At 30.9% G+C, this 24,853-nt stretch overlaps 2 protein-coding genes and 1 long non-coding RNA gene across 4 annotated transcripts; all 3 read left to right on the top strand.

Annotated features, from left to right (window-relative positions):
- Window positions 1-8,043: 8,043 nt before the first annotated feature.
- On the top strand, window positions 8,044-13,515 carry LOC101211540 (alpha-farnesene synthase-like). Its single transcript, NM_001280745.1, is given in 7 exon segments — window positions 8,044-8,233; window positions 8,652-8,931; window positions 9,222-9,591; window positions 9,697-9,915; window positions 11,411-11,558; window positions 12,766-13,017; window positions 13,108-13,515. Coding segments are annotated over 7 exon segments (1,686 nt in total). The 5' UTR covers window positions 8,044-8,119; the 3' UTR covers window positions 13,411-13,515.
- A 1,747-nt stretch (window positions 13,516-15,262) lies between these two features.
- On the top strand, window positions 15,263-17,993 carry LOC116402595. The gene is made up of 3 exons (XR_004215044.1): window positions 15,263-15,987; window positions 16,711-16,748; window positions 17,628-17,993. It is a non-coding gene; the product is annotated as an uncharacterized LOC116402595 (long non-coding RNA).
- Window positions 17,994-22,153: 4,160 nt separating this feature from the next.
- LOC101212983 (putative polyol transporter 2) lies at window positions 22,154-24,725 on the top strand. 2 transcript variants are annotated; one of them, XM_011652241.2, is made up of 3 exons: window positions 22,154-22,913; window positions 23,010-23,356; window positions 23,472-24,725. In XM_011652241.2, the coding sequence occupies exons 1-3, from the start codon at window positions 22,697-22,699 to the stop codon at window positions 24,513-24,515; spliced, it is 1,608 nt and encodes a 535-aa protein (XP_011650543.1). In that variant the 5' UTR covers window positions 22,154-22,696; the 3' UTR covers window positions 24,516-24,725. The 2 variants fall into 2 exon arrangements, with proteins under 2 accessions (XP_011650543.1, XP_031739214.1); XM_031883354.1 differs by having other exon boundaries at window positions 22,154-23,356.
- The last annotated feature ends 128 nt before the right edge of the window (window positions 24,726-24,853 follow it).

The following is a 24,853-nucleotide window of genomic DNA, read 5'->3' as shown; positions in this document are numbered from 1 at the left end:
GTCCATTTCTTTTCCTCTATTTGTTAGAGAGATGAAGAAAGACTAAGATTTTTTTAAAAAAGAAAAAACAACAATAAAAGTAAAAGAAAGCGAGAAAAACAATCATATATATTAACAAGATTTCATTTGCTAAAGAGGAATAAAAAAAGTACCAAACAAAAAAAGGCAAAGATACTAACGTAATGTAAAAAAACAATACCTTTTGCATAAATGTTTATTCCAATTGACAGAGGTTCTCTTCAGAAAAAAATAATATAATAAAATAAAAAAAATAAAACTTTCTCTAAAGATATTTTTTTTAAGAAATTTTTCTTCTCAAAGAATTCTTTGTTCAAGAAACCCTTTTTTTTTTTTTTTCAAATGACAAGAGTTCCTATTTATAGATTCCGAGTGTACCACAAATTAGGAAAAAGTAATAAGAATAGATTCAAATTTTGATATTATATTAATAGAATAAATTTTCATTTTTCTAAAATAAATTAAATGAGATATTTTGAGATTTTGTGAAAAATAAATTAATACATCAAATGGATATTAAAATACTTTTATTTCAAATTGATTTTCTTTTTTCCTAAAATGATTTAAGTAAGTTAAAATTGATATTAGATCTTATTTAAAACAAATTTATTGATTTTTTTCTAAAATAGTACAAATAAGATAAATGTGATATTAAATATTTTATTTAAAATAAATTGATTTATTTTTAATTTTTTAAAATAATAAAAATGAGATATTATAAGATGGTATGTTATTACTATTTTTTTTACTATTTTTCAAAAATAAATAAATAAAAGTTTAGCAATTATTACTAATATTATTTTTAAAGAAAAATATTGGTAGGATAAAAATCCTTCATGCATCCTTGTAGAATTAGAAGGTGGACGAAGGTGTAGCCACTAACTCATCAAACTAAGATATTTTAAATAAATTACCAACGTCAAGGACCAAATATAAGATAAACATCTCATGACATGAAAAATAAGTTGGAAGTGAGGGATAAAACAAGCGTCATCATAGCAACATGGTGTTAAGGGCCAGAGACAAAATAAGCCTATCATGACAAAAGGATAAATAAGTTGGAGACCAGGGATAAAACAAGCGTCACCGCAGCAATACGGTGTCAAGGGCCAGGGATAAAACAAGCTTCTTATGATAAAAGAATAAATAAGTTGTAGGTAGAGATAAAACAAATGTCACCACAGCAACATGGTATCAAGGATCAGGGATAAAACAAGCACCTCATGACAAAAGAATAAATAAGCTGGAGACCAGGGATAAAACAAGTATCACCGCAGCAATACGGTGTCAAGAGTCAGAGATAAAACAAGTGCCTCATGACAAAAGAATAAATAAGCTGGAGGTAGAGATAAAAGAAACGTCACCACAGCAACATGGTGTCAAGGGCCAGGGATAAAACAAGTGCCTCGTGACAAAAGAATAAATAAGCTGGAGACCAGGGATAAAACAAGCGCCATCACAACTAAAATCAAATTGATAAATGTCATTCATGAATACTTGTATGCATGTATATGCTTAATAAGACATGCTTATTTTAATAGTTTTCTTTTTTTCAAACATTCTCAAGATTCTTTTCAAAAGAAGAAAACAAGTCAGAGCATACAAAATAGGTGATTTAAAAATTGATAACTAGGTATCATGATCTTGAGTTGTAATCTGGCTGCTAATTTGTCTTGAAAATCGCTGTGGAGTGATTATTTACCAAATAAAATATCATCTTTAGTCCTTGAGACCGATGGTAATAAGTAGATCGATAAAAGGTAGCGATCATGTAACTTAGATATTAGTCTTCAAGTCCTTCCTTAGACTTCAAACTCTTCATAAATAATGAACTTAAAGGCTCTTTAGTCTCTAAAGCAAGGGAATCTTCTTCGAGATTGGCTCTCTCTTGCAAATAACGATGACAAGCATCCTGTGTGCTTTGCAATTTAGTCTTACTCAGATGGATGATACTTGGACTTTGACAGAAAAAGCCAGTTTCACCCTATATATTAAATAAGGGGAGACTGCCCTCGAATAATCTTTGATAAAAATAGGAAAACTCCTACTAATCCATTTTATGAACAACAACGACGATGATTATCAGATTTAAAGATTTTGGTTTATTATCTCAACAAACCTTTTGTTCTCTATTCAACGTCTCAAGTCACTACATATTTTAGTTTTTCCTCTCGTGGTTAAGAGATAAAAAAATGAAATCAAACCTTCATGTTGATTTCATTTATGAGGCCTTCATTGATATCATTTTCTTTTCACGACGACAAAAAAGAATATACTTGAAAAACAAGTGGGAGCCAACAATCCATTTTTATTGTGAAAAATACGATACATATGGTTATGAAGATGTCATCCAATTCAACAAAAGATTAAAAGGTGCCCCTATTACAAAGGTGTTGCCTTGATCTCAAGGGTAGCCAATAGAAAATAACCATCCATTTCTCTAGCGATCTTAGGCAGTTCTTTATTTCCAATTGGGATGCTCCAAATTTTGCAACACGTGGAGAAATCAACTCATCATATGGAATTGCACTACTAACGATAATGGAAATAAGTGCTTCGTTGTCATTCTTTACTTTATTTATTTGACTTTTCCTCTTCGTAGTTCATTTGTTTAAATGATGGTAGTGACACATGACTGATAATGCTCTGTCCTAAGTCGATCTCATGCACTTCATCTTTTCTTTTAGTGGGATCGTACTTTAATGATGTTAACTTCTACTTCTGCATCCTTTGTAATCCATTCTCCTTTAAACATCATTATCATAATGTAAGAGGCATTTTATCACAGTATGAAACAGTCATAACACTAGTGACATTTTCTTACTCACTCAGAAGTGGTTGCCTCTAATCGACAATTTTTTTTACATCCTTAAGCATATTTCTTAGAAGTGGTTAATGCTTCCTTTTATACACTAATGATTTAAATGGTATGAGGTCAAACTAATAATGTCTTTGTACTATTTCAATACTTGCGCACTTGAGAGATATCCAACTACATATACTAATGAGCAGTTGAGCTAACTAGGCTATCTTCTTATGCACAAACAACTAAAAACAGAGGTGGGATCAATAGCCTCACCAGAACATCTCAACTAGGTTGACACTTTCGTAGCGCCTTCGTCACACCCCATACTTAACAAAAAATATGTTCTTTATCATGAGATCAAATAATGTCAAATCCAACGTTCTTGGAATTGGTGAAAAGAAATTGTCATTGTGGAAGTGGATTGACATCCTTCAATCGTATATGATGAAATGACTTTCATTAAACTTTCCAAATTTTAGCCTCTTGAACTTGGGTGTTGTAATGATGACGTCTAAGACTAGACACAATTGTGTCGCCTTAATTTCTTCATAAATGTTGTTCTTTATTACACTCAATCTCTCTTCTAAAAACTTTGACATAAACTTTCTTTGGGACTTGTCTTCAAAGGTCTTCATGTCAGTTTTCTCATTCGCCGTAAAAACTAAGTCAGTCAAATGGCACATTTGTTGTGTTTAACCAATGATGAATCTAATAGCTTTTTTGAAGTAAGAGCATGTGGGTAAGGCGAAACATCGTTTCAAGGTTGGTTCTATACCAATTTCACTTGTTTGAATGCCCTACTACTACTGGTCTATCCTTAATTTAAGCGAGGGACTTTAAAACCATTGCCACTTGTCCTTTTAACACTTTGACACATCTTCCTGATTACTTGCACTTGGTTGGAAAACTCTTCCATGATCTCGACCAATAATGAATGAGGGGTGGAAATCTTTTCAACTATTTGTAAAAACTTTGACCCTTTTAATCCTTCTAAAGAGAGAGAATGGTTAGGTATTTAAAGTTATTTACTAGCATAGGATTTATGCATGTGAAATTTTATCAACAATGCAACATATCATCATTCTAAAGTGAATAAAAAAATTACTAATATAAAAAGTTAAATGCAATTACTAATTAATGAGATTTTTAAATAAAATACTAGCTAACGGTTTATAACATACATACAAGTACGTGTTTGTAAACATATGATTATAGTGCATGATAATGAAATGACTCTTAGTGCTAGATCATACAAGTAAAAGATATAATAATGCAATAATAGCATAGTACAACACTATCCATAATATATTTTCTTTCTAAAAAAAACTTTTTTTTGGCAAATATTTTCACTCTTTAAGTTTATATTTCCAAAAAAAAAAAATTTATTAACGTTAAAACGTTATTAGTTATTTATTAAATGAGGCAACAAAAATGTCTTAGTAAAAGTATGACTTCTTAGGAAGAAATCAAAATTTACTTAATGCAATTTTTAACAAGATAAAATGTATAACAATATGGTTATATGAGATGAAAAAGTTAGTAGATAAAACTCAACCCAAAAGTTTTATTAAACCGTCAAAATTAATCATTTATTAGAAGCATATATTGATTTAAGAGTTTCTCTTTCAATTACTTAGTCAAATTTGTTGGATGGATATTTAGTAAAATGTCCAAATTTATTTTAAGAATATTGAAAAAAAAGTCGAAAATAATATGCATGACGTTTTCAAAAAATAAATTGATGAAACGAAATGTTAGTTACACAATCGTTTTTTTTCTTTTTGCAATTTTCTTAATCATATTTTTTAGTATTTCAAAAAATCATTCTCAAAATTTTAATTTTTAAAGCTATGTTATTTAATACGGACATGATTCTTTTATTTGGATTTAAATAGTTATTATATTAAAAAAATATTAAATGATACTAAATATTACTGAATATATATTCTTTTATGAAAAAAAAAAGTTGGATAAATATGTTTTTCAAAAGAAAAATAGTGTTTAATCTTTGAAATATATGAAGAAAAGTTGTAGAATTCTCTTCTTTTAAAAAAAGTTTTGAACTATGAAAAAAACTCTAATTACTAAGATGTTAATTGATTAAGAAAAACCAAAATTGAAAAATGAAATAGTGTTAACCTTTATTAAAAAAAATTATGCAATTGTGATAATTGAACCAACATAAGTAAAAAGAATCAATCAATGAAATTAAAAAGAAATATACGTGTAAATGCGTGTTGTAATACACTGGTATAATGCATACAAAATTTAAAAGTGAGGTTAATTCTAAAATTTCTAAATGATAAAGGTTCCCAATTTGGTCAAAGTAATACATGACGAATTGACCAAGTTGAGTGAGAATTTTTCATGTGCATGCACGGAAGCATAAGCTTCTCGAAGGTCAACACTATTCCGTTCTCAATTCTAATCTTATGAAGGTAAAGCCTGGGTAGGAGACTCGTGATTGTGTGTGTAATAATTAAATGTTCAATAACTACACACAATAAATTTAGAATAAAATAATTCAAGATAAAAGAGAAAATGTCCAAACTCTCGAGGTAAAGCCTCATGTCCTCAGTGAAGTCATCAAGTTGTCGTCACGTGCCCGAAACGATGCGGAGCGGCCGACGTCCTCAAAAGAGCTAGTTTTAAAAGAAAATATGAGTCGCCACCAATCTTTTTTACGGTGTGATTGGACATCAAAATAAAGTAAACAATTTTAAAAAAATGGTCTGCCAAAAATAGAGTTGAGTTCGGGAGTCATTTGTGTGTGGGGAAGGTATTAGCACCCCCAAAACACCCATTTAGAAAAATGGTGGCTAAACTTAAAATCTTGAATTGAAAATTATTTTTTAATTTATTTTAAAACTAATGTCTTATTTTACCCCTCATTGCTCCAATATTTGAAGCAATGAACTCATAAAATAAGTGGAATAATATTCAATTAATTAGACTATATATTGATAAAAGTTTCTCACCTTAAAAAAAATGAGAAAATATTACAATTTCTCAAAGTCTATCATGCACTAGTCTTCAAAGAAAGATAAAAATATTGATTAAATTTATTTTTTCTTGGGATCAAATCTTGGACTCTCAAAGATATTGATCCCTCACCTTAAGATTTGTAGGAAATCGAACTCCCAAATTTCCTAAATTTCATCCTAGGAATTTTTTTAGCGAAATAGAAGTGAGTTATTGAAAAAGTTGATTAGGGAAAACTTATGAAATATAGATTCATATTTTAAACATTTTTAAAAAAATTAAAAATGATAGTTTTAAAGTAAAAATTTCTAAACGGTTAAAAAAGAAAATTTAAGAAAGACTTTAAAATTAGGTCAATAGAAAATAATACACAATAGAATCAAATATATCACACAATGAATTAAGCAACAAATATATTACACAATGAATTAAGCAAGTATGATAAGATTTTATTTTAAAAAATGTTGGGAATCGATCTTGGACTCCCAAAGAACCGATTCCCTTATCTCAAGAATTTAGAAATAACGAACTTCCAAATATTTCTAATTCCATGGATTTTTTTTTAAATGATAAAAAGTAAATATAAATATGATATAAAAAAAATTGATATAAAATATCGTGGTAGCATTACAAGGTGTAAAAAATAATATTAATAAATTTAATACTACATGATAATATTTATTATGTATGCAACAAAAATAAGTTAAAAGAAATAAAAACACTAAAAAACGAAAATATATCAAATAGAAAAAGAAAGAAGAAAAAAAAGAAAAAGGAAAAAAAAAAATTAAATAGAGGTGAGGCTGTTGCCGCCACCCATAATAATAATAACAACAACAACAACAATAATAATAATAATAATAATATAATAAAAAGTAAAGTAAGACGTAAGAAATTTAAATATAAGTGCATAATCTTTTATATATATATATATATTTTTTTTTTTAAAGAGAAAAAAATAAAGGTCAAGGTTTAAAAAAAATCTTATCTTTTTCTTTTTCTCTAGTTTTTAGAGATAAAGAAAAAAGACTAAGATTTTTTTATAAAAAAATAACAATGAAAGTAAAAGAAAGCAATAAAAAACAATTTTATATATTAACGAGATTTGATTTGGTAAAGAGGAATAAAAAAGGAAAAAAGTAGGAAACAAAAAAAGTAAAGATACTAACTTAATGTAAAAGAACAATACCTTTTGCATAAACTTTTATTCCAATGGGCAGAGATTCTGTTCGGAAGAAAAAAAAAAACTTTTCTCTAAAGATTTTTTTGGTAAGAAATTTTTCTTTCCAAAGAATTCTTTGTTTAAGAAACTATTTTTTTTTTTAAATGACAATGGTCTCTATTTATAGAATCGGAGTGTATCACAAATTAGGAAGAAGTAATAAGAATAAAAGTTTAGCCATCGTTAGAAAAATAAAAATAGGTATCTACATGCAGGTAGGTATTGTCTTTGTTCCATCACATATAGATAATATGAATAAATGAAAAAATACTTAAGATAGAAAATTATATAAGGCTGAAAACCAAATATAATCGAGTCAATTAAATAGAACAAAAAAATTGGGAAGATAAATGAATGGGACGTATATCCAATCAAAATTTGAAGCCAACATTTAGTTAAAACCACATTTAAAATGGCAAAAATTTGTTTTCTGTTTTTGAAACTTTTTTTTAGTACTAATTCCATAGAAATTTTCCTATAAATAATAAAGAAAATGAAAAGCTTACACATCTTTATTGTAAATAACGTGTTTTTCATTTTTAGGTGTTTTTCAATTTATTAACATACCTGTAGAGGAGTAGTCATTTATTTAACTAAAGTAGAGTTATACGAATACAGATATGATCAAATAATTTAGAGCAAGGTTAAGAATAATAATTAATTCTTTAGGGTTATTTGTTTAGGATTTAAAAAAAATTGTAAATATAATAGTCTATTACTACTAGACTCTTACGGTGTACTAATGATTATATTGACCAATATTTACAACACGGTTTATCAATGAAAGATTTCTGTTATGGATGGATTTTGAAAAAATTTGCTATATTTACAATTTTTTTAAAATGTTGTTATATATACTAGTATTCTTAATCTAATCCTTATATTGGCAGTTATTTCAATAAAATGTGGGAAAAGAAAAATTGTGCAACATAAAGACAAATCTCTCCAAAGCTAAACCTCATTCCTTTCCCATCATTCCCTCTATAAATTTGGAGAACATGTCTTCGTTTCCTTCCTCACCAAAAAGCTAAAGCTAATTTCGACAGCAAACATATATAGATATATATATTTTTCTTTAAAAAAAAAGGAGAATGAGTTCAAACGTATCAGCAATTCCAAACTCTTTTGAAGTGATTCGAAGGTCCGCTCAATTTCAAGCGAGTGTTTGGGGAGACTACTTTCTTTCCTATCATTCTCTCCCTCCGGTAATAATCACGATTGTTTTTAAATACAGTATAAGAAACCAAAGTTTTATAAAATATAGTAAAATTTTAGTATCTAGACCAAATATTGGCAATCACTAATACACTTCAAATCATTGTTTATCAATGATACTGATAGAAGTATATTAGTGTCTATCATTTGTAGACTTGAAAACTTTATTATATATTTGTAAATATTTTGAGTACTTTTACCTTTCTAATAATTCTTCCAAGACAGTTAAGAATCATTATTCATTGACCAAGCTAGATATCGTTAAAATATGTCAGTAATTTGGTTACTGGAGTATTTGATTATTTATCCTACTATATATATATAGGCAGTGTTTTGGCATTTTGATATTTATTTATTTGTGGTGACATATAATCTCAAACTTAATTACTTTGGTACATTTTTTTGAAGGAAAAAGGCAACAAGGTCATGGAGAAACAAACGGAAGAATTGAAAGAAGAAATAAAAATGGAGTTGGTTTCTACAACAAAAGATGAACCTGAGAAATTGAGACTCATCGATTTAATCCAACGCTTAGGCGTTTGTTATCATTTCGAAAATGAAATCAACAACATACTTCAACAACTCCATCATATTACTATTACTTCAGAAAAGAATGGTGATGATAATCCTTACAATATGACTCTCTGTTTCAGACTTCTAAGACAACAAGGCTACAACGTATCATCGGGTAAGTCTGTTAAATCTACCCTCACCTGTTAGAGGTTTCTATGTTCAATAAGAGAGATTTAATATGGATATCAAAGAATGAGAATCATGTGTTCAAACGGGTTAACTACCGACTGCTTAGATGCATCTCATCCAATTATTCAAAAACTTGTTAAACTAGGAATAATTATTAATGAATATCTTTATATCTATAGTGGGGTAAAAAAGATAGATAAGGCATGTAATACTGTTCATCATAAAAGTATGGAGTGGCCTATTATCGCAAAATAATCTTCAATCTTTCTTTTGCAGAGCCATTCGATAGGTTTCGAGGAAAATGGGAAAGTTCATACGATAACAATGTAGAAGAACTCTTGAGTTTATATGAAGCATCGCAATTGAGGATGCAAGGAGAAGAAGCATTAGACGAAGCGTTTTGTTTTGCTACCGCTCAGTTGGAAGCCATTGTCCAAGACCCAACCACCGATCCAATGGTTGCAGCGGAAATCCGGCAAGCTCTGAAGTGGCCGATGTACAAGAATCTACCAAGGCTTAAAGCAAGACACCACATTGGTTTGTACAGCGAGAAGCCATGGAGGAATGAGAGTTTGCTTAACTTTGCAAAGATGGATTTCAACAAACTGCAAAACCTTCATCAGACAGAGATTGCTTACATCTCAAAGTGAACAGTTTTAAAGTTTTGATATGCTTTCGTTTAATTATGTTTAATATTTCATTTTTCATTTTTAAAGAAACATAAATAATTAACTTAGTTTGATTGGAACAGGTGGTGGGATGATTATGGTTTTGCTGAAAAACTGTCATTTGCAAGGAACAGGATTGTGGAGGGATATTTTTTTGCTCTTGGGATATTCTTTGAACCTCAACTTTTAACCGCTAGACTTATTATGACCAAAGTTATTGCTATTGGATCAATGTTAGATGACATTTATGATGTTTATGGCACTTTTGAAGAACTCAAACTCTTGACCCTTGCACTTGAGAGGTGGTTTTCCTTCTCTCATTTTATCTATCTTTCTTTCTTTTTATCTTTCATCACACAAAATAAAATGTTAGTGATAGAATCGTCATAAATCTAGTTAGATATATATCACTTGATCTTTTTTTCATATATTTATAAATAAGTTGGTTGATTTTGTTATGTATATTTGAAAATAGCTTTAATTATTTTAAATAATATCATGTATGCCTTCTCATTTTTCAACATAATTGTCCCTTGGAACGTTCATTTCTATATTAGAATAGTTGCAAATATAGTAATTAGATTAAAAGTAATGAAGTATATAACAATATTTTAAAAAATTTATAAATATAACAAAATCTGTCAAATTCTATTAATGATATAACTCTATATGTAACTGATCTATCGAGCATAAAAGTTTATCCTAAATTGATTTTGTATATTTGCATTTTTTAAAAATGTTGCTATATATTTTACTATTATTTCTAAAATTGCCACCAATTATAATTATTCTTCTATATTCTATTCTAACAAAAAAAATTATTTTACAAAAACTTTTGAATGGAAATTAATTTTTAAAAAGTAAAATTCATAGTTGTTCATAAATCCACTAACATCAAATCTATCCCTTTTATCATAATTATTTTTAACGATAAAATAGCTAAAAATATTTTTAAATATAGCAAATATTATTGTCCATCCATAATAAATAATGCATAAAATATCCATCAATTTTAGTTTAATTTACTTATTTATACCTTTCTTTAAGGGCAACGTGAACATAATGTTCATGTGATATAAAGTTTGTACTATAAAAAAAAAAAAGTATATCTCAACTTATAGTGTGTTTAATGTATACTATTTAATGGTGGTTGTTCTATCAAACCCCATGTTATTGAAAAAAAATGTTTGTATATAAATTAGAAGTTAATTAATACTCCTACCAAATATATTATCCTATTATCACTTCACTCACCCATTATTTCTACTTTTCTCACTCCCAATTAAACACCCATAATTTCAATTAAACACGTTCACATTCCCAAACCAATTTGGACAAAATCTAGAATTTTATGATTTCATTGTTATCATAATTAGGAGCCAAAATTTAAAAGTTTTCCAATTATTTTAATACTTATAAACTATACTTTAACAAAAGCATAGGAGTTAGAGGATCATCCATCAAATTTGACACATTACAAAAGAAATAATAAAAAAAGTTCGAGCATGAAGTAGATTGAATGCAAAAGACTTGTTTTGATTGACAGGAAATATTTGTTTGAAAATCCCTCCCTTTAAACTCCTTTAGAACTATTTAAATTAAAGCAGTTAATTATTTTTAAAATTAAATATTTTTGTGGTAGAAACATTTGTATTCCTAGTGTATTGTATTGATAGAAACTAAACTTTTGTTATACTTTGTATATATTATTATCAATTATTTACCATTTAACTACAATAATTTTTCTAAATTTGAAGTAAAAGAAGAAGTGTAATAATGGAATATTTAATTTTGCAGATGGGACAAGAGTGAAACAAAGCAACTTCCAAATTATATGAAGATGTACTACGAGGCTTTGTTAGATGTTTTTGAAGAAATTGAACAAGAAATGAGCCAAAAGGAAACAGAAACAACACCATATTGCATCCATCACATGAAAGAAGCGGTATGAGAAATATTAGGACTTAACATTGAACAAATGAGAGTCTCCTCTAGTAAACCATCCTTTATTCCTTTGTTATCTATTTCTTACTAATTGGTTCTTAACTTTTAATTAAGGATATGTTATCTATTATTATTTTCTTGTCACTTCTCTTCTAATCAACACTTAGTTGAAAGTTTTATTTTGTAGGGATTAACTTATAAGGATATGCATTTTATACCACGCATCACTCTCTTTTAGAGAGCTAACCATTAGTCTGTTTTTCTTTTGTTTTAGAAAACATATAGGGAAAGAAAGGAAAATGAGGAAAAGTTTATTGCTATCTCTTTTTCTTTTGTCATTATTGTTATTAAATTTTTTTTGTCTCAACCTTTAAATTTTTCCTCTCTTTTGGAAACACATAGAGAAACAAAAGTCAAACAAAAAAAGTTAGTTCTCCCTACTTTTATCCTTATTATATTTATTGTTATCGTATTATTACTATTATTAATCAATTCATTTTTTAAAATAGTAAAATAAATTAAAATATAATAAAATTTTGGATTTATAATAGTAAAATCTAATATTTTAAAAAAATTCTATTATTAGTTACACTTTTTTTTCATTTTATTTATTTTATTTTGCTTCTTTATTTTTTCCTTATTCTTACTATTCAATCCTAACTCACACACTCTTAAATTCATATTTTATTTATGCTTTAAATATACCTATGTATGCATGTACTTTTAACCCTTGTGTTAAACCATTTATACAAAGACTATCATACAATAGATCTTGAGAAAAAATTATTATAGTCCTGTAGATGGAATCTTTTCCATTTATTTTATGAGATCACCATTTTAAATATTGAGGTAAGATGTCTTGAAAATGTTATTTTTTCAAATCAATTTTATTTAAATAATGCTTTCAGTTCAAGATATAAAATTTGGTCACGATTTTCAAACGAGTGTTATAGTGTTAAAATTTTCTCATACACAAACAACTCCCAAACTCAACTCTAATGAAAGATATTAGTGGTAATTCTTTTTTGTATTATTTTAAAATTAACCATTTTTTAGAACGTCGGTCGTTTCGTGTCGTCTAAGGCACGTGACAACGATAATTCTTACAAATTAAAAATAATAAATAACAATAATAAAAAATAAAGAAATACTAATAATTTTAAAGTTTTGTGATGATTCAACACTGATTAAGATTGTATATTTTGTAGACAAAGGAGCTTGGAAGGGTATTTTTGGTAGAGGCCACATGGTGTAAGGAAGGATACACCCCAAAAGTGGAAGAATACTTGGATATTGCTTTAATATCTTTTGGCCACAAATTGCTTATGGTAACAGCTCTCTTAGGGATGGGTTCACACATGGCCACACAACAAATCGTTCAATGGATCACCTCCATGCCTAATATTCTCAAAGCCTCCGCTGTTATTTGTAGGCTCATGAACGACATCGTTTCACATAAGGTTAGCTACATCATTTCCTAGTTCCATGATTATCTTTATTTTAATTACTAAAGTACATATGTTGATCAATAAATCATCTTTGATTCATAGTTTGAACAAGAGCGAGGTCATGTGGCCTCTGCCATTGAATGTTACATGGAACAAAATCATTTATCAGAGTACGAAGCCCTAATTGCATTACGTAAACAAATAGATGATTTATGGAAGGATATGGTTGAGAATTATTGTGCTGTTATCACAGAAGATGAGGTTCCAAGGGGTGTTCTTATGAGAGTTTTGAACCTTACAAGATTATTTAATGTGATTTACAAAGATGGAGATGGATATACACAATCTCATGGCTCCACAAAAGCCCATATCAAATCTTTGCTTGTTGATTCTGTACCACTCTAAATCTTTTTAATTCAAAAGCTCTCTCTTACACAAAAATATTGTTATGTTTATGTTTTGATTATTGTATTTGTATGATTTTATATATGTATATAATAATGTTCTTACTAAATATTATCAACAAATGTGTGGTCTGTAGTCTTTTACATAATGTTCTCATTAACTATATACAGAAAAGTAGGTGGCCCAAATTTATGTGAATGTGACATCTCTTCATTTTTTCAAACAAAAAATGAGAACACATGTCATTCACCCACATGTATATATAATTTGAAATTTCAATTAGGTGTATTGTTATCCTCCTTTTTCTAGTTAATTTTTTTACAACATATGACTCCGCGCTACGAAAACGGTATTACTTGACATTCTCTCTTAGTCAAGTATATGTGTATTTGATGTTTTTAAGAATGTCAAGTAATCCCGTATAAAAAATAAGAGAAACGCTTTTTGTCACACCTCGTTCTAAGTTTTCTCCTCTAACCTAGATCGTGGAATGAAAACACCTTTTTGAAAATAACTTTTTTCAACTTAAACTTTTATAGAACAAGTATTATGAAATTCATAGAAATTTTGGTAGCATCTCCTCTTAGATATGAATTGTCAAACCTCAAAAGAGTGGAAAATTACATATATATATATATATATATATATATATATATTTATACTTCAAACTCAAATCACATCAAATGTGTGTCACCACACAGTCGTCCAAACTAGCTCAAAGTTTGTATCCAATTAGGAATTTAGTTACAAATTAAATGAATTACAATCCACTAATAAATCTCTCAAAACACATATCCATAACATGACACTCGTTAATTTTAAAAATCCATTTTCAACGACCCATTAAACCTCAAATCTAAATTCTTAATAAACTGAATGTCTAAACTAAGTCAAACTTGTTGGCCTTTCATTTCACTGCGCTCTTATACCCAATATCCATATCTTAGAGATTTAGATCCATTAACAATCTCAATATCAATCAAACGAGTCAATAACTTAGGAAGTTACCCAACTTGTCCAAAATGACCTTAAGTGTGTTGATCAATGCTTCCACGATCCCCAAATCTTCAATCTCTCATACAAAACAATATGTGTAATATCAAGTTCATGCCAAATCTAAATGAGTTTTTAAGAACTATGAGACAACTCACTAAATTTATCTAAAACCTTGTCGATACCTTGTCAAAAATTGTCTTGACAGTACATCAACAACTTTCTAAATACGAATATAATACCTAAAACCATTTTATGTTTCGAAGCTTATGAAGTAACACCCAAGCGAACTGCAAAGTTGATAGAAAGTTCATTTTCAATCTTTAGCATTCATCTCAAGGATTGTAATAACATGAGTAGTTTTATCTGAATGCTTAAACTCAATGAGCGTTTGAGAATTCTAAGAAAACTCAACAAAATTACTCCAAAACTTTCCAAGTACATAGCAAAGTAACCTTAACTTCAAAGGACAATCCTCTAACGGCCTTCAAATTATCAAACCCTAGTATCCAAAAACTATGGGTTGTTCAATAATAATGCTGAAACCAATGGGTACTCAAAATCCACTCAATAAAGCTTAAAATATAATCTTACCCAAGTTATGCGAAACGCCTACTTTGAATGGTTGGACGGTGGCTCAAACTCTCCTAAAATTCAAATCTATCATCAAAATGTAATGAGTATTGTGAAACCAAAGCCAAAACTTAATATATAGTCGAAACTCTTGAAAACATACAACTAACATAAGCAAATCCTTACTCAAAACTCTAATTCACATTTTCATCATTCTCACCTTTACCAATCACCAAAATCTTAATGAAAACCACTACTACAAAAATAGGATTACTTGACGCCTGCAACTTAGAAATATTTGATAGTTTTAAAAAATGTCAAGAATAACGAAAAACTAGAAAAATACATCATTTTTCAATTTTTTTCTCCAATACTTGACGGGTTAGAAGCATCACGTAAAATTTTATTTACTCGACATTTTTTAAATGTCAAAAATTACCTAATTTTAAATAAAATTTTCCCTTCTCTAAAAAAAATATATTCCCAAAATTTTCTTCTTCTTTATTTTCTCTATATCCCCAAATTTCCTTTTCCCCCAAATTTCTTAACAAATTCATTTTCCCACGATTCCTCATCTTCTTCACATGCATTATACCAAACCCTTTTGCCCTTGCATGATTTTTCTTCTGCACAAAAAATTTCCACCAATCCACGCAACAATGTCCGACAGAGGGAAAGGAGGAAAAGGTCTTGAAAAGGGAGAAGAAACTCGAATGTTCTCAAGATATTCCTTAAAAATTTCATTCGCGACATCGTCACTTACACTGAGCACACTCTCCGGAAGACTGTCACCGCCATGGATGTTGTGTACGCGCTCAATAAGCAAGGACGTACTCTATACGACTTCGGAGGTTTGGGTTAATGAAACCTAGGGCTTGGATTTGGAGGTTTTGACTAATAATGTATGGGAAGTTGCAAACTGAAATGCATCAGATCTGAGGTTTTCTTATAAAAAAAATGGAAGAAGGAAAGCACAAGCTTCTGACTATACTGACATCAAAATATGTAGTGGTAAAAACTTTGAGTCGACTTCAGAAATAATAGCTGCTGCATACATTCATTTTATTTTAATTCATTTTTTCTTTTGTTTATGAAGAGTATTTATTCTTCTCCCACTTTGTTACTTCCTCTTTAATTTATGTTCTGACATAGTACGATTTTTCTTTTCGTTCTTTGTCAAAAAAAATTCTTTTAGTTTTGCGTTGAATAATGGGGAAATTTTAGGTTTCGTTGGCTTTATTTTGTCTATTTAATGAACTATTGACCTAATCATTCTTAATTTAAAATTTGGACAAGAGAATATGTAATACCAAGTTTCAAAGGCCTGAATGAGAAGCTGAAGAATTATTTATTTATTTATTTTGCTATAATTGGGTGTGAATGTTTTGTGGTTGATTGATTCTTACACTTTAGTATTTTTTTTTTTCTCCATATTTAAGTTCTGAAGTTCATTGGTTGTGGTATATAGAGTTAAGCAATAGTTCCGCAATATTTTGGGTTTCTACTTTGAGTTGGCTAGTTTATGGTCCTGGATCTTGTTAAAAATTTATCTTTCTTTTGCCTTTGTAAAAACATGTTTCTGTTTGTATAGCTACTACTATTTTTTGTAATTTGGGATTGACATAGAACATAGTTAGATTTTGGTCTGTTAAGAAAGAAAGAAAATAAAGAAGCAAAAGAAGCTTGGAACTTCATTCATCTTTTTCTCACTCTTTTCTTGGTGAATGTATTCAGGTCCTGAAGATTATGTAGCAGAGTACTACCAGCAGCAGGTAGAAATGCTTGCTCCGTACTTGTATGTTTTTTTATGATTTAAGACATTCTTCACTGCTCAAACCAAAAATTTGTTTTCTTCTCTAGCATTTTTGCTTTCTGTCTAAAAAGAAATATGTTTTCTTGTTTGCTTCGCAATATTAATTCTAGGCAAGTTGAGAATGCATATTTTGATCTTGATTTCTGATATACTGTGAAAGAATTTCTATATTGCTTCTTGATTTCTTCAATTTGATCTTAGTAACTTTGTTTTTTAACAATAAGCGGCGAGAGTTCAGTGCAAGGTTGGTTGAAATAAAAAAGGTAAATTGACATTCGTAAATGTGTGGAATAGTTTTATGCAATACTTGAATTTCCTTCATTTTTAACACATCGTATGCTTTCATTTTTATCCTAATGAACTTCTCCCAAACATCCTCTAGCCCTCTAAATTTATCCATGAAGAATTGAAGATCCTATAATTCCTCATCAACCTTATACCACTCGTAGAACATAAAAGCAATGTACAAACCATAATGCTTTTTAGGCGGAACATTTGACTATTTGAGAACCCTGAATTTACTTTCAGGGGTAGAGCCTTGGACATTTGAGCAATGTTTGGGGGATAAATATTAAAAAGAAAAAGTCACCTTGTCCCCAATTTCAGAGATAAATATTAATGAGAAGGCTGCAGTGGACTTTGACTTGGCAACTACAGCCAACATAGATGAAGGTCCTCCCTTCACAAACTCCGGGATCAAAGAAGACTTTACCTTGACAGTTTGCCTTGCCTATTATTTTTGGTTTGCTTGATAGTTAAGACTGAATATTATAGACTTTGAAAGTATGAATAGAGTTTGAAAGTATGATTTTTGCTGACACTTGCATTGTATTTTCAGGGGAAATACTCTAGACAGCCATAAGCTTATATATTTGGAAGGTCAACAAGACTTAGGCAAACAACAAGTTCTTGTGGAGGAGTTGTGCGTTGAATACTTCACTCAGGGAAAATACATTGGTGACCGGTAACTCAATTGTGAATAAGATTTTAGGATGATGTGATTTATGTAATTGTGAACAATATTTATTATTAATTGTGCACAACACTTATTATTACATATACTTTGTGTTTTATGATTAAGAATGATGTTTATAACTCGTTTTGTAATAGAACGATATGTTTCTATGTTGTAAGTATATTGTTTTGACCAACGATATGTATATGTTCAATGATATATACGCAATTTGTTAGTTATTTGATTGAAGGTTTGGGTTGATTCAAAAAATGTAAATAGTTCAATTATTGATCATGTTTGTATATCATTGTTGGATTTCAAAACAGGTGCAATATTAATTATATGGGTATTTCATATTGTACAGTTTTTTATTTAAAAGAAAAAAAAAGTCTTGACATGTAAAACGTGTCAAGAATAAATACACTCTTGACGTTTATAAATTGTCAAACAAAAAACCTCCTTATTTTTGACATTGGATTACTTGACGCATAAAAAGCGTCAAGTAATCTTATATACTTGACGTTTTTTATCTGTCAAGTATAATTGTACTTGACGCTTAAAATCTATCAAGTAAACCTCTCTTATTCTTGACAGTTTTTAAGCTCAAGTATTGCCAGTTTTGTAGTAGTGACCTTATCGAACCTGCTGGATAGTAACTAAACGATACCACCACTCTTCAATCTGACACTAAAACGTGATAAGAATTATCTAGTCATTTGAAGCCAAAGGCTACTGGGTAGTATAGATCCTCAAGAAAAACCCAGAAAACTTACTGGACAATCCAAAACTGACCTCAACTGCAAGATTTGGCGAGACTAGTAGTGATAGAGAGTGGTGTAGCGTGTCACAATCGCAACCTTTCAAACACGAGACAAGTGATTGTGCAACACTTGTTCAATCCTATCAACAAGTCAGCCGATCGAAAACTGAAAATTGCGAACAAACTCAATGTACGATTCAACCTCCATCCACGTTTTTGGAAAAATGTTTTAGAAAACATGAGAGAAATAAATTCATTGAAATCGTTGTTAAAACAAGCTTTGAAGACTGTCAATTGCAATAAGAAAGCATAGATTGCAAAGAGTATAACAAGGCTTGGGCAGAGATTCAACAAGTATGTCTCCCCTATAGTACATTTTGAACATTTTTAGCTCTGGTAGGCTTGCATATGAAAATGTTGAAACGTCACACCCAAGCATTATGACTTGAAAATGAAAGCAACTAGCTAAACTATGTACAAGACATAAATACAAGATAAATTGCAGGTATTCGGAGTATACAGCCATAGGTAAACACACTCTGGACAAGTATGTTCGTTACACAGAGCGACACAAAGCAACAACTAACGTGGTTCTTGACAGTTGGGTTGTAATTGGTTGGTGCGTGTAATACTCGTTCTTAATTTGAGTATAGGAAGTAAAATTCGGCTAAGTATTAAAGAAGTTGGAGTTTGAATAAATCCGAGGAAAGGATTAAGCGATTATCTTTTATGCTTAAATATAAGTTTTGCGATTAAGAAGTTAATTCGCAAGGAAGCTTTGAGAAAAGAAGAGTTTGCAGTAAAATCTATAAGTCTAAGCGCTCTCAAAAGAAAGTCTTCACGTAAGTTAAGAAATTAAGTTTTGACTAAAACGACTAGGCGTTTAGGTAGCCTTCGCGATAAGAACTAAGGGTTTCATGATGAAGAAGTCTTGAAGTTTAAGTTTGTGATAAGTGTTCTAAGCGAGTAAGAATGGTTAGTTCACGAGGAAGGTTTCTTATAGTAAAAATATAACCACGCGATAAGGTTATTCGTGGGAAGTGTTAAGTGATTAAAGTTATTTGTGGTATGGAGTTAGACAAGAAGTAAGGTCTGGTGAAGAAAGTGTCAAATTTGATTTGTCATTAAGTAAACATGGCTAGGTTGAATATTAAATTTATACATGTAGAGTTTTAAGCAGAAACTGGCGAATTGAGAAGAGTTTATGCATGACTAAAATAGTTTAAGGGCTCTATAAATAGAGGACTTTGTCATTAAGTAAGCACAAAAGAATTTACTAAAAAAAAGAGAGCTAAAATGTTGTTGTTTTGCTTTGGCAAGAAGAAGAAAAACAAAGTGTTAAGTACGACGATTTGTTCCGCGAGAAGGCTCCATGAGAAGATAAGAAAGATGATAATTTTTGGTAAAGTGTGGTGAGTGCTTTTCTTTAAAAGCTTTGTGAGTATTTTATCTCAAATGAATTTATGTTAAAAACTTTATTATGATATCTCTTTACTGATTTGAAAGAAGAATTCAAATGAAAAGGGTTTCAAAAGAGATTTCTATGAAAAGTTTATATGTTTTCAAGCATGATTTATAATGTTAAAGCTTGATTTGATGATTGTGATTCTCATACTATTAAATGATTTTCAAACCATAAGTTGTTTCTTTGAGATGATGCTAACTTTTATGTGCACATAAAAAGTCAAGACCATCATGGGATGTATGGGCTACATGGGGATAAGTAGCTTGCTTATGCGTTGACATGAGCGTATAAAGCTTAGTTGTCTGAGCAACAAGGATGGATCTGTATGTTCTCAGATGTTGTTGATACAGTAGTGTAAACGCGATATAATGAGACCAAGTGTGAAGCACGATTTGGGATCCTAGGTGAAAATAAAAATTAACTAATGTGTGTTTGTTTGAGATGATTTATGTTATGTGAAAAAGATGTGTTATGCGAATTGGTATTTATATGAAATGTATATTTATATGATTTGCGAGATGATTTGATTCTATTGTGAAAATGATTACATGCGTTTAGACATGTTTTCGAAATAAAGTGTTTAATTGATAAACTGATTTGTGTTGGTATTTATGATTTGATGAAAATGATTTATCAAAGGGCATTGCAAAAAGAATTTCATAAAACCTCACTAAGACACTACAAGAAATCTCACTTTTAATGTCGATTTAAAACTGACATTAATGACCTTTAGTGTCGATTTGCAATCGACATTTATGCTAGCGTTATTAAAGGCCTTTAATGTTGTTTCTGCTTTGATGTCGATTTAAAAACGACATTAAATGCCTCATTAATGTAAGTTTAAAACTGTAAGAATGACACACACAAATCAGGAAATGATCCAAATTTTTCATGTAACGCCTAAGATTAGGAGGGGGACATGAATGAATCGGTATCACATCTGAATGAGAGAGATTCTGAGAACATAAAAGTCATGTTAAGAAAAACTTAAAAGAATTAAAAGTTAATACATATACCAATAAGGAGCACCTTCCTTTTCAGTGGCTCAATCATAGGAACTCCAAAGTTAAGCGTGCTTAGCTTGAAGCAATTCTATGTTGGGTGGCTTTCTGAGAATTTTCCTAGGATGCATGTGAGTGAGGACAAAGCATGCTGAAAGGACTCGTGTTGGTTTGAACTTTCACTCTAATAACCCTATATGTGGATAAGAGGTCTCAAGTTCAAACCCACATTTATTACGATACATTTGCAAAAAAAAAAAAAACAATACCCCTAAATTTTCAAAAATTTTAAAAATCTAAAAATAATCTCACACCAATAGATCTATCAAACTAGCATCGTGTATTAAAGTAAACTACATTTTTTAACAATAATATATAATTATTGAGATTGGTTGTGTTCGTGATCTATCATTGTGTGTTAATAGTCAAATAAATTTAAAACTATAGTTTGTGAGAAAATGGTGTAACATTTGGATCAGTTAGAGTATTTTTTTTTTAAACTTTTTTCAAGCTCATGGGTATTTATTAATTTCTTCAATAGTTCAAGAGTATTTTTTAAACAGAACTTTAAAGATTAAAGATTCAAACTAACTTCTATAAGCTCTCTCAAGATGTGCAAGTTCGTATCAACCTCGAGATCAATATCTTTTCAAAGATTAAAGACTTGAAGATTAAACTTTCCTTGAATTTTAGAAGATCAAAATTCAAATCGACTTGCAACTACAACATCCTAGATACTGAAAACCAAGAAGTTTTAAGGTTTTTATCTTGTATTTGAGAGAAAGCATAAAATGAGTAAATATTAAAAATTATATTCACAATATTCATCAATATACAAATTAGTTCAATTCCACAAAATACATTTATTTGAAATCTCGTGTGAACAGTATGCTTGTTGTATCAACGACACTCTATGAAGCACAAACTCAAATACAGATATGGCATGATCAATTTCTTTAGATTAATAGAAAGTATTGAGAAATATATGTAAATTTGAGATAAACATGCCAAATACAATACATTAAAAGTTGATGAATATGAGTTATGAGTACAAAAGATGATACAAATGAAAGAAATTCAACATTGATTGCTCTGAAATTTGTATTAAGGTGTTAGGTAATATAGTTTAAATAAAAGGGAAATAAAGAAAGAGTAAAAAGCATAAAAAGTTTGGGTCTTCCCTTATCCATTTTCAATAAAAGTGTCATTTCAGAAAACAACAAAGACTATCACTTTCCGTTTTCCATATTGAATAAATGTGTCGTCGTTTTCCAGTTTTCCAATAAAATTGTGGTTTCCGATACCTTTTCCCCTTACCTACTCCATCTTCGTCTCCAACAAACTCCCAGATAACCCTAAACACGAATGTGTTTCTATATTTGCTATTTTGTTTTTTTTTTAACAAATATCTCACAATTTGACTTTTGATCTCGACTGGACTGAAGGAAGGAAGACAATGTGGTTTGCTGATCTGAAATTAAAACTGAAAAAGGTACTTTGTATCTACATGAATCAGTATCGTTTACGAAACATTCTCTCTCACTCACTCACTCAACCAAATCTGACGGAATTTAAAGGTTAGAATGAGTGATCAAGAAGACACTCACACAGTGATCATCTATACAAAAATAAAAGTCCATATTTTTATCCATAAACCTAATGGCATGTTCGTAATTGAACCAAACAATTTCAGTTAAATTCAACCCAACCGACCACAAGGCTCATTATGAAAATACTTTATATCTGCTTGCCTATCTCTCAACTCTCTTCAAACTTCAAACCTTTTCCGGACAAACCAAATATGGGCGGCCACAATCATGACCTTTCTCCAACTTCCGCCCTCAATTTTCCCTTAATTCAATCCGTCCACAAGCACAAAACAAACAAATTTTCTTTTGTATGTGCAACCATCGCTTCCATGTCTTCCGTCTTGCTCGGTTATGGTCAGAAATTTTGCTTCCCTTCCTTTCACTTCTTCATCTCTGTTCTTCATTCCCATCATCTTTCCAACTTTTTTTTTTTTTTTTCTATTCAAACAGATATAGGTGTAATGAGTGGTGCCGCAATTTACATTCAAGAGGATTTCAAGATTTCTGATGTGAAAGTGGAAATTCTGGTCGGAATCATCAGTCTTTACGCAACTATTGGCGCTGCCGCCGCCGGAAGAACCTCCGATTTGTTCGGCCGCCGCTATACCATGGCTCTCTCTGCCGGATTCTTTTTCTTCGGAGCCATTCTCATGGGGTTTGCCCCTAACTACGGCCTCCTAATGGCCGGAAGATTCGTCGCCGGAATCGGTGTCGGGTACTCTTCGTTGATTGCCTCTGTTTACACCACCGAGGTTTCTCCGGCATCTTTTCGCGGCTGTCTTTCCTCTTTTCCTGAGGTCCGATGTTCGATTTATCTTTTAATCAAAATTAGGGCTGGATACTCCTCTGCTTAGATCTGGATTTCATTAAGTCTTGGCAGTATTGAACCAATTTTTGGGGATTTTGTTACAGGTGTTTCTTAACTTCGGTATCTTGCTCGGATACATTTCGAATTACGCTTTCTCCAAGCTTCCAATTCAATTAGGATGGAGATTTATGCTCGGAATCGGATTAGTCCCATCGGTGTTCTTGGCCGCCCTTGTGATTCTGGTAATGCCGGAATCCCCACGATGGCTTGTAATGCAAGGCCGTCTTGGCGAAGCCAAGCAAGTCCTCATCAGAACCTCGGATACAATTGAAGAATCTCTTCAACGCCTTGACGACATCAAAACCGCTGTCGGAATTTCAGCGAGTTGCGAAGAGGACGTCGTTGAAATCCGAAAACAGACCGGGAGCGGCGTGTGGAAAGAGTTCCTTCACCCAACGCCGGCCGTTCGCCACATCTTGATAGCCGCCGTGGGTGTGCATTTCTTCCAGGAAGCCTCCGGCACGAATGCCGCCGTTTTATACAGCCCAAGAATCTTCGAGAAGGCCGGAATCTCATCATCTGACCAGAAGCTACTGGCGACGGTGGCCGTGGGCGTGGTAAAAACGGCGTTTATCTTGGTGGCCACCATCCTATTCGATCGTGTGGGACGGCGGCCGTTGATTTTGATGAGCCTGGGCGGAATGATCGTATCTTTGATAACATTAGGGGTTGGGTTGACGATTATAGAGCGGTCGCAGGAGGAAGGGACGTGGGTGGTGGGGTTGTGTGTTTCGATGGTGTTAATGGACGTGGCGTTTTTCTCAATGGGGATTGGGCCAATGAGCTATGTGAGCTCGGAGTTATTTCCGTTAAAGTTACGCGCTCAAGGGATGAGTCTGGGGATGGTTGTGAATAACGTGACCGGTGGAATTGTTTCAATGACGTTTTTGTCCCTATACCGTGCGATTACAATAGGCGGCGCGTTTTTTGTATACGCTGCCATTGCGATGGTTGGTTGGGTCTTCTTTTATGTGGTTTTCCCGGAGACACGTGGACATAATTTGGAGGACGTTGAGAGGCTTTTTGGTAATTTGCTATGGAAATTCTCCCATACTTTGGATGCCGAAGAAAGCAGTGAAAATGCTTAGAAATTAAGGGCTCTTTCTCTTTTTTAATGCTTCTGAAATTAGGACTTAGGAGGGTTTTAATTCAACAATCCAAAGCATCATTCTCGACTATAAAAACATTTTTCTTTCCAATTTAAAAACAACACTACACGTTAACACATTCAGAAACTCAAAGCTTGTCATTTCATTTCAAAATACAAATATCAGAACCATTCAAATTTTCAAATTTAATTATAAAAGCTGTTGCCTTCATTTGTTTCTAAATTCTACAAGCCATCCCATGTGCGTTTTTACAAAATCAACAACTAGTAAATATAATAATAATAATAGTGGTACCCATCCAGTAGGACTCTTCGCCA

The sequence above is a fragment of the Cucumis sativus genome, chromosome 3, assembly GCF_000004075.3.
Source record: "Cucumis sativus cultivar 9930 chromosome 3, Cucumber_9930_V3, whole genome shotgun sequence".
Classification (NCBI taxonomy): Eukaryota; Viridiplantae; Streptophyta; class Magnoliopsida; order Cucurbitales; family Cucurbitaceae; genus Cucumis; species Cucumis sativus.
The sequence above is the reverse complement of the archived record's forward strand: the minus strand, read 5'-3'. Positions and strand labels throughout refer to the sequence as shown.